This window comes from Carettochelys insculpta, chromosome 31 (assembly GCF_033958435.1).
Source record: "Carettochelys insculpta isolate YL-2023 chromosome 31, ASM3395843v1, whole genome shotgun sequence".
Classification (NCBI taxonomy): Eukaryota; Metazoa; Chordata; order Testudines; family Carettochelyidae; genus Carettochelys; species Carettochelys insculpta.
Genome location: NC_134167.1, coordinates 13,167,287 through 13,180,063, shown reverse-complemented (window position 1 = coordinate 13,180,063; position 12,777 = coordinate 13,167,287). Strand labels below are relative to the sequence as shown.

The 12,777-nt window shown below is 64.2% G+C and overlaps 1 protein-coding gene across 17 annotated transcripts in view; it reads left to right on the top strand.

Moving 5' to 3' along the window:
* Positions 1-4,695: 4,695 nt before the first annotated feature.
* The window catches only part of CAMK2B (calcium/calmodulin dependent protein kinase II beta), a 114,705-nt gene continuing 106,623 nt past the window's right edge, over positions 4,696-12,777 (top strand). For 5 of the 17 annotated variants that reach the window (XM_074981524.1, XM_074981522.1, XM_074981523.1 and 2 more), the window contains exon 1: positions 4,696-4,878. In XM_074981524.1, coding sequence (XP_074837625.1) covers positions 4,814-4,878 — 65 coding nt within the window. In that variant the 5' untranslated portion in view covers positions 4,696-4,813. The remainder of the gene's footprint in view (positions 4,879-12,777) is intronic. The other 12 variants (XM_074981521.1, XM_074981520.1, XM_074981517.1 and 9 more) reach the window with 4 other exon arrangements.

The following is a 12,777-nucleotide window of genomic DNA, read 5'->3' as shown; positions in this document are numbered from 1 at the left end:
GGGGCTAACGCCCGGTGCTCAGCCGTAAGCTAAAAGCCAGCGGGTCCCCAGCCCAGGCTGCACAGCAGCTTGCTTGTCAGTGGTGTCAGCGCCGGCCGCGTGGCTGAACTTTTAAGTCATTTTAATGCCCAGTGTGACTCTTGGCCCCAAATAATGTGCTGGGGGGCGTGTGAGGTGTCTAGTGAGAGCTGAGGATGCGCCTGAAGCTATGTAGGCTGCTTATATGTCTGCGTCAAGTATCAGAGAGGTAGCCACGTTAGTCTGTATCTCATGCATCTGCCGAAGTGGGTCTTTGCCCACGAACGCTTACGCTCCAAAGTGTCTGTTCGTCTGTAAGGTGCCACAGGAATCCTTGTTGTGTCGTGTGTAGGTAAAGTTCTAGATTTTAGCTCTGCAGCTGCGTTCGACAATGTTGCAGAGCTGAGCTTCACAATGGGAGGTGTGAGCTCAGCCCCAGCCAGGACACTGGGCTGAACAATGGGGTGGAAACCAGGTGCTCAGACACCGAATCCACATCCCAGCTGCTTGGGACCGGTCAGTGGGCTGCAGCCCAATGGTTGAGTGACCTGAACTGAGACAAAGGACCATGTCCAGTTCAGAAATTGGAGCCCGTCTCCTGGGATTCATCCGAGGCCAGTTTGCCACCACAGCCCACCTGGGTCAGGTGGGGGTGGCCCTGCAAGGGATGATGGGAGGAAAAAGGGGCTTTGCCCCAGAACTGAGGGAACAGAAGAGACAACACAAGAGTGAACAATGCTGAGGACTTAGCAGAGTCCTCCATGTCTCAGCATGTGGCCCCCAGCAGCCAGATGGACAATGTTCCAGGGACTGAATCTGTGTGACCTGAAATGAGCTTTCAGAGACTTCCAAGCAGCAGCCAATCACACCGCTGGCTGCACCGGTGGTTCTGACTGATGCATGTACATTATCATTTGAACAATCCTTCTCTCTACCTGGTTCTCTCTGTTTTTTATCAATAAAGCTTTAGCTGTGAAATCTCAAGGATTGGTGCGTGTGGCTGATTTGGGTAAGATCCCAGTAAATATTGACCGAGGTCTGGGGCTGGGCCCTTTGGGGTCTGGAAGAATCTGTGTGGTATTGGGTAAAATAGGCTTAAGTGCCTCTCACCTTAATTTGGGGGTTGCTGGTCCAGGCTGGTGCAGCAGCTGGGAAGTCTGGCGGTTTGCTTGTGTGGTGTCTGGCTGGCCCAAGGGCTGGCAGAGGTGCTGTGGTGGCTGGTTGGATTTGCCTTAGTGCGACGGGAATCCCAGCTTGGGGCTGTGAGTGGCCGGATTTTAAGCAAAGGTACCTGGATTGACTTCTCGACTTGTGCCCAGAAAACCCCATTCTATTACATTACCTCTGGGCTTACACTGGCAAAGCTGGATGCAAACAAACTGACGTGGTGGGGTGAACACCACGCTGCAATGGTGGGACCCCCTCCTTTGGGCCCTGTTCTCGGGTTGGGCTCCGATGCTGGACTCTCCTCGCTGGGCACTTTGGTTTGTGTCTGTGCCCATCGGCCTCCCGGCTCCCGAGCAGGCAGGAAAGTTCCTTTCAGCCCGATTCCCCCGCCCAGTCGCTGTGAGGCTGCGTGCTGGGTAGAACTGGGATGACAAGCCATCCCCCACATCTGCTTCAGCCCCACTGCTGCATGGGGGTCTAACCACTAGACATCACCTCCCCTTCTAGGGCCAGACTCCTGCATCCCCTCTTCCCTCCTGCTGGCTGGAAAACAGCTGCATCACACCCTCTAGTGGCTGGTCCCCACCACCGGCCGGCTTAGGCCTGGGCCTGAAGGGAAGGCTGGAAGGGTTTCCCATGCACCAGTTCAGTGAACAGACTGGCTTTGCCTTCTTTCTCACCAATGCCCCATACGACTTATGCTCAACTGGAAGGCGCCCAGATCTGGCCCCCTGTGCCAGCATTTCTGTTTCACCCAGGTACGCTGTTTTTCAGTCTTTTAAACAGCTTGTTAATTAACTGACCCCCCTCGAGAAACCCACCTTAGCACCAGGCTGGAGAATTAAAAAACCATTCCCAGCTGCCAGGGACAGCGTCACACGCACTGAAACACAGGGCCTGTGCGCCGGTCACTTGTTAATAATCACGGTTCTCACTCCAGCGCCCGGGGACCAGGCGTGCTCCGGGCCCCGCGGTGCACAGAGCGTAACAGACCCCGCCCCCGGTCCGTACACTTCCAAGGAGGAAGAATGTCCCGGTGGTTAGAGCGCCTGGGAGACCACTGGCCATCATGGACTTCCTGGGGCCTTCAGCAAGTCATTTTGCTGCCCTGTGCCTCAGTTTCCCAATCGGGAGCTAACTAACATTTCCCTGCTGCCTGGGGTGCTGGGAGAAGGCAGATCCTGCCATGGAAAGGGCAAGGGAAGAAATAAACAAGGGTCCTGGCACCCCAAGAAATACTCCTGAGGACGCAGTCCCCTGGGCCGTGTGGAGAGGCTGCAGTGTGGCAAACACCAGGAAACGGGGGGTCTCTCCCGCAGCCGCTGTAAGGCTCCCTCGCTTTAGGCTGTGCAGCTCATCTCAGTCACTTTGGATTCCCCTGCGAGCTCGGCCGTGCGTCTCAAAGCCCCAGCTCCCGGACCGCGTGAGACTCTCCGCTTTAATTTAAAAAAAAGAAAGCAAGCCTCTTTCCCCTGGCCAGGAGCCCTCTGCAAAGAGCCACCTTTGAACTCTCCTGAGTTTTCAGCTGCTCTGACAGCCGGCAGCCAAGGGGCTGGCTGGCTACTTTCCCCAGTTAAGTGGCTGAGATACCATGCCGCTGCCAGGAGCAGAGACACGCTAGGGACGGGGGGAGAGTCTAGCAGGAGGAACCCAGGAACAGCCCTGCCGGCTAGCTACCAAAGGCCAGTAACAGGGGCCCAGGACCACAGATTCTATGGGGGCAGCACCTTGCTGCTTAGCCAGGGTCGCTGGACTGGAAGCTGGAGGAGAACCTTGATTCCCCTCCTGACCTGTGTTCTAGTTTTGACCTTCCAGGGTGGAATAAATTTTGTTATTGCACGGAGGCGCACCACCCATAGAAACACAGGCTGGGCCGTGCCTGAACATAAGTGCTCAGCATACAGGGAACGCTGCTCCAGACCCCCCACGAAGGGGACACTCAAACCCCTGCTGCAAAGTGGCCACAGTCAGGACTGTTGAACCCAGAGTGGGGCGAAGGCCAGGGCTAGGCCCTGCCTCTTGGTTTGCCCTGGAAAGACGCCGCCAGAGGACTGAGCTGGGAGCCTGGGTTGGAGCAAGCACAGGCAGCGGTGTCAGAGGAAGAAGCTGCTGCGTCCTGCTCAGCCAGGAGGGGGTGCACCACCTCCCCCCAGTATGGTGCACGGGAAATGCAAACCTGTGATGTGGGGCTCCAGAGTCCATCAGGGCTGCCCTGCTGGGCTGATCCTGTGGGTTTCTTTGGGTCTCCTCCTGATGCTCTGGATCACAGATGCTGACGTTCCCTGGTGGCTCCCCTGAGCACCGGCCGAGGGCAAATACGCCTCTCCCCCCCGCCAGTGCCGCATAGTCACACCCTGCTCCATCCCGGCCCCACCAGGACAGCTGGAGTGCCAATACCTCCCCAGCCAGCTCCTCCCTGGAGGTGCTGAGACCCACGTGGGAATACGCCAGCCCCCTCCGGCCTGCAGCAGAGCCAGCCAAGATATCCCTCCAGAGTGGCGGGGTGGGGGTGGGATTATCCACTCTTCAGGGCTCAGCCGGGGCCTGGGTGAGCCCATTGCCACCTGTGGGCCCGACGCGCTGGCTGGCCCCCAGCACCCAGGCCCCTATGCCAGAGGGGTCTGGCCAGGGGGCTGCACCAAGTTAGGGGTGAAAGGGGCAGGTGCAGGCTCTTGTCTGCTGCACTGAGCCATGGCAGAGCCAAAGACCTGCCCAGAGCTGCGACTCCGGCCCCAGGCCCTAGACCCCTGCAGTTCTGTTCTCCAGCATCCAAAATCAACCCCAGCTCCTCGCACGGACACAGCTCGCCAGGCAGACAGTACCACTGTTCCCATTTCTTGGCTGGGGAAACTGAGGCCCAGAGCTCCAGGCCCAGGGAACCTGCACAGCACCATTGTACCTTGGCTGTTTTATTTTCATACGTCTCTTGGTACGTATGTCTGTGGGAGGAGAACGGTGCAGGAACTGGAGGCCTGGGGATGGGGGGAGGCTCTGGGGTGGGTGCTGAGGGTGCAGCTTGGGCTGGCCCAGGGGGAGTTGTCTGCACAGATGGGACCCAGTCCAGTCCCTGGGCCCCCCTGGCTCTGGCTGTGGGGGGGTCCATTGCCCAGAGCTCCTCTGCAGGTGGGCGAACCCCCTCCTGGCAGATGCTGAGGGCCTGGGGGGCCAGGAGGGAGCCTGGAAATACCCTGGGAGCTGTACAAGCCCCAGCACCCTGCCTGGCTGCTGGGCCCACATCCCAGGGCAGTGGCCAAGGTGCCCTCCCAGCAGAGCCCCGCCCGGCTGGCCCCTGCTGGAACCAGAGAGGGCCCAGCGCCCCCAGCCTAGCCCCAGCCCCACGTCCCTCTCCCTGGCAGGGGGGAGTGGAGGGGGGGCATGGGGCTGGCACTACCCCCACCGGGGCACCGCGGGGTGGCACCGCCCCAGGCGCAGGGGGGCGCCGGCTGCGGGGTCCCCGGGGGCGGTGCCGGGGGGTGGAGTGGGGCGGGGGGGGGGGACTCGCCGGCCGGCGGAGCGCAGCGCAGCGCGGCGGGCTGGGAGGCAGCTGCCCCCGCCCCTGCGCGCCCCTCCCTCCCCGCTGCCAGGCGGAGCCGAGCCCAGCTCAGTGCGGAGCGGAGCGCCAGCCGCGATGGCAACTCCCGTGACCTGCACCCGCTTCACCGACGAGTACCAGCTGTACGAGGAAATCGGCAAGTAAGGACCCGGCGCACGGCCAGGGGCGCACGGGAAGGGGCGCACGGCCGCGCTGGGGGTCACCCGCCCCCGGGGCGGCCGGGGAGGCTGGGCGCTGGCTGCTGGCTCCGGGGGGGGCCTGGGGGGGTCCCCTCCTGGGGGGCCGCCCCTCCCCGCGGCCCGGGGGGCAGGGGGGCGCCGGGGGCGCGCCTGGCCGCCGCCGTGACGCACGTTGCGGTAGGAATGGGAGCCATCTGGAGAATGGCCCCAGCCCTGCAGCGGGGCCTCGGCCAGAAACCCTAGACCCCCCCCCCGCCCCCCCCCGCGTATTTATAGGCTGCTGCCGCGCCGGTATTTTTAGGCAGCCGCCTCGGCGGGGCTCCCCCAGCCCCTCCCGCAGCGCTGGGGGGCCCGGGTTCCCGGCGAGCGTGGGCTGGGGGGGGCTCCCGGCTGGCACAGCTCGCCCCCTGGGCATGGGGGGGGTGCGCCCCCGCCCAGGGCTCCGGAGCAGCCACAGAGGGGGAGCGTGTGGGCACTGGTGCATTGCCTCAGGTCCCCCCCACCCGGGGCGCACGGCTGGGGGGCGCGGAGGGGCTGGGGCTGGGGCTGCGGCGTGTGGGTCGGCCCTGGTGTCGCCAGAGAAGGGCACGAAGGGGGCGCCCTGCCAGCTGCACGCCCACGCTGGGCCCTGGCCTGGTGCCAGGGGGCTGGCACGCAGGGCCACCTCGTGAGGGGCTGCCCCCGGGTGTGATGGCCTCTCCCCTGCCCCTCTGCCCAGTGTCTCCTTTTCACCCCCCATGGCTGCCAGCAGGGACTGGCCCTTTGGGGCATCACCAGGCTGAGAGCCTGGCTTTCGGAGAGGGGATGATGAGGGGGGAATTCAGGGCACCCCAGCTGGGGACCCCGCAACTGGGCCAATCTTGGCCCCGGGCTTTGACAACCCCTTAATATATCGCAGCCCCCAGGAAGAGCCGAGAGGCTGAGCTGCTGCAGCTTTAATACGAGCCGGGCAGCCCCATACCAGCTTGCCCAGCCCCCAGCCCCTATCCAAGCGCCTGCAACCCGACGCGGCCTTTGCAGCTACCTGGTGGAGCCGGGTGGATTTCGCTCTGTCCATAAGCCTGGCCGGATTTTCCACATCTGCTTCTTGGGGACCCTTGGTTCTGGGTCTGTGCAGCACCTGGCGTGACGGGGTCAGGCTGTGATGGGTGCAGCTAGGTGCTCGGAGACGTTTGACCTGGCAGGTGGGCTCTGCCCAGAGCTGTGGAGAGAGGCCGCCCCCTCCTCATGACACAGGGTAGGAAGGGCCGGTGGCTTGGGTGTAAGGCAGGCTGGGGGAGCCCCTGAGTTTCTCTGTTCCCATGTGTTTATTGGGGTAACAGCTCTGCCTTGTCCTGCAGCGATGGGGTGACTAGGAAACTCAGCTAAAGGTTGTGGGTGCTCAGAGACATGGCCCTGGCCAGGGCTCCCTGTAAGCCAAGCACTTGGGCAGCTGCCCCAGGGAGTCAGGTGTCACCCAGCTGATTGGCACAGCCCCCACAGCCGACAGCGTGTGTTTTGAGCAGGTGGTGGTGCACATCCACACACACACCCGGCACCCAGGACAAAATTTATTCCACGCAGGTGCAGAAAAACTAGTGGGAACGTGGCCCTGGTGGCGCCAGATGTGGGTGGTGGAAGGAGGCAGCATGTGCAGCTCTGGGGCCGCCAGAGCGGAGGGCACACACTGGGCTGGAGGGTCTTTGCCAGAACCAAATGAAGAAGGACCTCCCCCTTCCTGCAGCCCCCGCTGCTGGGCTTCCTCGAGTCGCTGGCAGCTTGGACAGGTGCAAATTCGGCAGAGCGAGGGGCTGGCAGCAGCTTCTGGAGCCGCCAGAGGTGGGGATGTGGGGACCATACGCCAGAGGTCCCAGGAGAGAGGGGCTCAGGGTTGCTCCGCTGCTGGCTGATGTGAGCCTCCTCCATGCGTTGCAGAGCTGCTGGGGACTGCCTGGCGCGGCGTCTCCGCTGGAGCCATGCTACGCCCCCAGCTGGGGAACAGCCTCCTGGAGGAACCCCTGGATGTGTCAGATCCCAGGGGGGTCTCGCTATGCCTTTGGGGTAGGCCTGGCTGTCAGCGGATCCTGAGCCTTGGCAGTGCCGGGAGCTCTGCTCAGCCAAGCCGGCGGAGCTGCGACTGTGTTGCAGGGACAATGCACCTCGCCCAGGGTTTGCAGTGCTGCCCTAACCGGGGGTTCTTGGTCACTTACCGCCAGGCGATGGAGGCCTGAGGTTAGCTCAGAGAGAGGCCGGTTAAAGCCCGTGTCCGGTTCAGCCCAGAGCGTCTCTCTCTCCCTCCATTCCCACCTCCTTCCAGGGCTCCTGCTGCCGCACTCATCTCTCCTCCAGCTGGAGTCTGTGCTCAGCTGCCCGGCTGGGGACAGGGACATTCAGGAGCTATTCATATGCTTGTCGATTTCAACCAGCCCTTAAGCACTGGCCCAGGAGGGGTCGGACACATGTTATCCCCTTCCCCACTCCAGGCAGCCACCCAGGGAATGGGGAAACTGAGGCACGCCAGACTCATTAAAATACCGCGGTAGATTCCTGCGTTGGTGCATCCACGCGAGAGGAGGCAGCCGCCCGGTGGGTGGTGACGTGGGGACCAGGGGACCAGCGTGGAGGGGGCGTTAGGAGCCCAGACTGGGAATGGAGCTCACCCTATGGGTGATATGGGCCCAGCCTGCTGGGCGGCCCCTGCTCTGGTCCCCCTCCCGTTCCAGGAGGCTGAGCCCTTTCCTTGGCGGACTGGGCGGGTTGGTCTGGCCTGGCAGGTGAAGAGTGAGGGCATCACCTGGGGGGCAGGGCCCTGTGCTCTGCGCTGTACAAACACAGGGGAGGCGCCGCGTGAAACTGGAAAGCGCCACGGGGCTGGGCTGGCGCGGGGCAGGCGTGGGACTAGGCCACATGGCCTGGCGTGGCACAGGGAGGTCTGTTAGCTGTGCCCCACCGGCCTGCCAGGCAGGGCTGTGTGGTGATGGCTGGCTCCACCCTGCAGGACCCCAGCGTGAGGGGGTTGCTCCCTGGGGCGCAGGGGAGCCAGACACGCTAAGAGGGGCCGTGAACGCCGTCGTGCAGTGAGCAGAGGCCCACTGGGGAGTCAGTGGGGGTTGCAGCCAGGCATCGTGGGGGCCAGGCAGGCTCAGCACAGGCAGGTGGGCCCCAGCGGTGGTTGTGAGCAGAGAGCTAGGACAGGGCTCTGGAGACACCTCCAGAGGGAGGGACAAGCCCAGAGCGGTGACTGTTACCACCCAGCCTCCTCTCCCAGTGAACCCCTGGATGGTCAGTATCATTTCACAGATGGGGAAACCGAGGCACAGAGCAATTTGCCCGTGGCCGCCCAGCAGGCCAGTGGCAAAGCTGGGCACAGAACCCACTGTTCCCAAGGCCTGTTCCAGTGCTTCATCTGCTTGGCAACACTCCTCACCCGTGAATGGCACAGGGCCAGGACGCAGGGGTTTAAGATCGCAGACGGTGCGCCTACGTGTGCCTTTGGTCACAGCACAAGGGCCAGGGGCCGGTGGCAAGAGGAAAGCGCCATCAGCTGAAGCCAGGAAAGATGATTGCACAGCAGGTGGTTAACTGGTGGAACTCACCGCTGCAGGATGTGGCTGTGACCTGGCGCTGGTGTACAAGAAGCTGGAGATAGATGGTGCTCAAGGACAGGTTTAGTAGCTAGGTGTCAAAGAAAGGGGGCTCCTCTGGCACCCCAGGCTGGCCTGCCTACGAGGCAGTCTCTAGGGGAACGCCCCTGTGGGCGGCTGTTTCCACAACGGGTGGCCGGAGGGTGCCAGCAGCTGACACAAGGCAGGGCTGGGACAGGAGCGGGGCCCGTGGCTGATGTGGCCTGGCAGTGCGTCTGGGGTGAGAGCGGTGGGTGGTGTGGGGCGGCCCTGACTAGCCCCCCACGCTCTGGGGGCTGGCACCATCCCAGCTGGTTTTGTCCCGGGCCCTGGGCTGCGGTGCCAGTCAGAGCTGCTGGGAGGTGCCAGACTTCCTCTCATGCGAGCTTCTGCCAGCCCCGGAGCAGATGGCAGCTCTGCTCGGCCTCCTTTTGCACTGCCTTCCCGCGTGCCGGGCCCCGGCTGGGACACCTGGGGTCTCACACTCGGCCTTGTGTGCCTGGCCCCGAGATGCTGGCAAGGTCCGGTCCTTCCCATAGGGGCAGCGGGGACCAGGCAGGTGGCCCAGCAACGCCGGCAGCGGCGGGGGTGGGAATGGAGATGTACTTGGAGCCTGGCTGTGCTGCTGGGGGATGCCAGGGCCGGGGGGATCTGCTGTTTCAGGGGGAGAGACCGGCCCTAGCAGGGCTCCTCCGGCACTGCTGTGCTGGGGGGTGGGCTCGGAGGCCCCCGGGCGCCATGGGGCAGGGCGTGCAGCCGGCCAGCAGCAAATATGATTCTGCACGGCCGTACAGCCAGAGGGCCCCGGGCTCTGGGGGTGCCCAGCTGTGGACGGGTGCACCGCAGGGGTTGCGGCCCGGCTCGAAGGCCGTGCATGGGGACCCCCGGGGAGTGGGGCTGGCCCTGCCCGCGGGGGGAGCTGAGGAGGATGGGGCGCCCGGCGGAGGGGGGCAGGAAGCAGGCAGGGGGCAGGGATTGCAGGGGGACGCCTGGCCTCGGGGAGGTGTGCGGAGGTTCTCGGCCCCCCAGGAGTGGGGACAGGCTCTGCAGGGACCTTGTCTGTCCTGTGCCAGCTGCAGACGGGCCCGGCCCAGCCCTGCCCCGCCCTTCTGCGCCCTTTCCTCGGCCGCCCTGTGCCCCTGCCCACTGCTCCCCACCTCCTCGGCTTCCCGCCCACGCTGCTTCCCCCCCTGCAGCAATCCTCAATCCGGGGCACCGGCGTTTCCATGGCAACAGACTGAGCTGGCAAACCCCGGCTCCTGAGGCAGCTGCAGCTCCTCCGCGTTGCTTGCCGGGTTTTCTCACACAGCCGGCCTGGGGCCAGGGGCTCGTCGCTCCCCGGGGCTGGGGGAGGGAGGGCACCGCCACAGAGACAGGCCCCCAGATCCCCTCCCACCCCCGACCCCTGGAGAATCTCCCCCAGCTGTTAGCAGTACGGGAGCTATGACACACAGGGGAGCTAATTTAGCGGTTGGCTGTGCCCGGGAGGAGGCAGTGCCCCCTGCCCCTGTTCGCTCTCAGGCATGTCAGCTGTGATCCTTCCCCGGCACTTTCCCTCCCTGGGCCCTGCCCTCCCCTACGCGTGGTCCATCTCGGTGGGTCTCATTTGGAGCGCAGGCTGGGCAGGTTCTGAGCTTTCCCGAGGTGCCAGCCCGGCCCACTGAGAGCCAGGTGTGAGCTGGGAGAACTGGAGCCCTCTTTCCCAGCCAAGCTTCAGCCTTGAACCCTCGGGGAAGGGACAGGGCTGCCAGACCTCCCCCCTCCTGCCCCCGGCTGGTGTTTGATGTGGCTCCTGGGGCTGCTGGCTGCACTGCTGACCTCTGTGACGCTCTCCAGGCTGGGGTGGGGGCGAATGTACAGCACCTGGCGTAATGCAGCCTGAGGTGCTGCTGGAATTCACTAGGCAGTAAGGTGCCCTGGGCAATGGTTTGTTGTGGGGGGGCTGGTCAGATGGGGGGGATTCTTTCCATGGGGGAGGTGGAGGATCTGCTGGTGGGCATCGGGCGTGCGGGCAGAGGTGGTGGGTAGCACCATGGCTAACACACTGGTTCAGATGTCCCCTTGGCACCAGATGGGGGCCGGGGGCTAGTCCCTCGGGCCCTTGTGTCTCCCCAGACCGCAGTGGGAATAAGAGCCCAGCCCTGCCACCCAGGGGTGTGTGAGGACCCCTATGCAGGGCTGGGCCGGGGGAGCAGCTTGGCAGACAGGAGGAGCTCGGCTGTGAGAGAAGCCCTGTTCCTGGTGTGTGATGGTTTCTCTCCCCAGCAGCCTGACTGGGCCGGGCTGGGGCCTGTCCCTGCCCCTCCCTTGCATGCCGGGCTCTGGCCAGCACTCTGAGCTCCCAGCCAGGTGGGCTGTCCCCTGTCAGGGAGTTTGGTGGGACAGTCTGGCAGGTGGGTGAAAAACGCCAGGGGCTGCGTGTCTAACTTGATTCAGGAGTGTCGCTGTTGCACTCTGCCAAGCGGGACCACACATCTGGCACCGTATCAGCTGCAGCCCCCACCCGTGGAAGAGGCAGTACCACCAGGGGCATGTAGGCAATATCACAACTGGGAATTGCCAATGGGTTCGGCTGCCCCGGAGCCTGTTGTAGTGTAGACAGGACTCCGGCGTTCCACTGCTATGTTGTCTTAGACTAGGCTTGTCTATGCTGGAACTTCTGCCAGTTGGCCTGGACCTGGGGACAGGCTGGGGGCCCAGCCAGTGTGGTGCAGACAAGGCCTCTGGTGGGGGAGGGCACAGCAAGATTGGCCAGGGCAGTCTGGGGATCCATGCCAGGAAAGTACAGACAAGGAGGGGGCAGGCCAAAGTAACCCCTGGTCCTTGGGGCTGGCCTCGAATCAAGACACAGAACGGCTGGCAGGGGGATGTGACGCAGGGGCATGTGTGAGGGGCTTATTCCCCTGGCTCGGCTGCAGGTGTTTCCTGCTGTCCTGCTGTAACCCGAGGCGTGTGCCTCAGTTTCCCTAGGCACAGCACCAGTGCAGAGTTGGTGATGGGAGTGTCGGCGTGATGACCTCTCTCACGTACTCAGTGGGCCTCCATGGCCTTTGTGAGCCAGACAAAGGCGGGAGGAGGGGCCTGGCGGGTTGAACTGGAACTGGGCTGGGAGTGGGGCAGTCTGGGCTGGCTGGAGATGGGGCAGGGGGCCAGGGCCCGGCTCGGGGACCCCTCTGGGCCCCTCTACCCCAGACGGATGGTGCTGGCCGCTTCTGGCCCCTGTGATAAGTCTGTTCTGTGCCGCGTCCCTGTGGCCTGAGACCCTCCTGTTCCCCAAGCGGGCGAGAATCGCAGCTGCCTGCGGGTAGGGCAGGGCCGGGGACCCCCACGCTGTGACAGGGACCTTCCCAGGAAGGCTTGGTAGGGCAATGGCTCTGGGGGGCCTGCAGACATCTGAGGGCGGAAGCTGAGGGGCTACTGAGGTTGCTTCCAGGAGGTGCATGTGGCTCCTGGCACAGTGGCACCCTGAGCCTTGACGCAGGGGCATTTGGGCTTAGCCACAGCCCCACCCCACTAGCCCCTTGGAACAGCGCTGCTGGGCGTGAGCTCCGGAACGCCGCATGGTGCGCCCAGAGCCGGGCCTCGCCGCCCGACTGAAGTGCCATTTTCTCCTAGGCCCGTTCTGGCCTCAATGCCCTGGGCTCCCAGCAGCTCTCGGCCTGCTCCCGTCTCTGACCCTGGGCAGCCGCGTGCCCAGCACAGATGGGAAGGCTGGGGGGAAAGGCAGCTCAGTGGTTAGAGCACTGGCCTCTCCCTGCTCTGCTACTGATTTCCAGTGTGACCTTGGGTGGGTCTCTTTGCCCATCACTTCCCCACCTGTAGGACAGGGGATGCTCCGGGCGGGCAAATCCATTACCAGGTGCCCAGACTCTCCAGTGGTGAGGCCACAGAGAGACAGCAGCAGCCTGGGCAGGAGGGGTGGGAGCAGGCCCCGGGTGTGGCAGGGGGGCAAGGAGGCAGTCCCTGCCTGAGGAGGACAGAGGGACTCCCCAGACCTCCTGTGGTCCAGAGCCGGCTTGGGGGCACCTAACTCCAGAGGCTTGTGAGCCGGGATCCCAGCTGGGGAGCACGGGGCTGGGGGAGCCCAGTCACTCCCTGGGCCCCTGCGGGCGTGGCTGGAGCTGTGCAGGTGTTGGGCCGGCTGCCACGTCCGGGCTGTGCTGGGCCATGTGGCCGCTGGCAGCCCTTGCTCAGAGTGCCGACCCCTCCGCCACCCTCCTGTGCCAGGCACCTGTGCCGCCTGCTGGCCACTGATCGC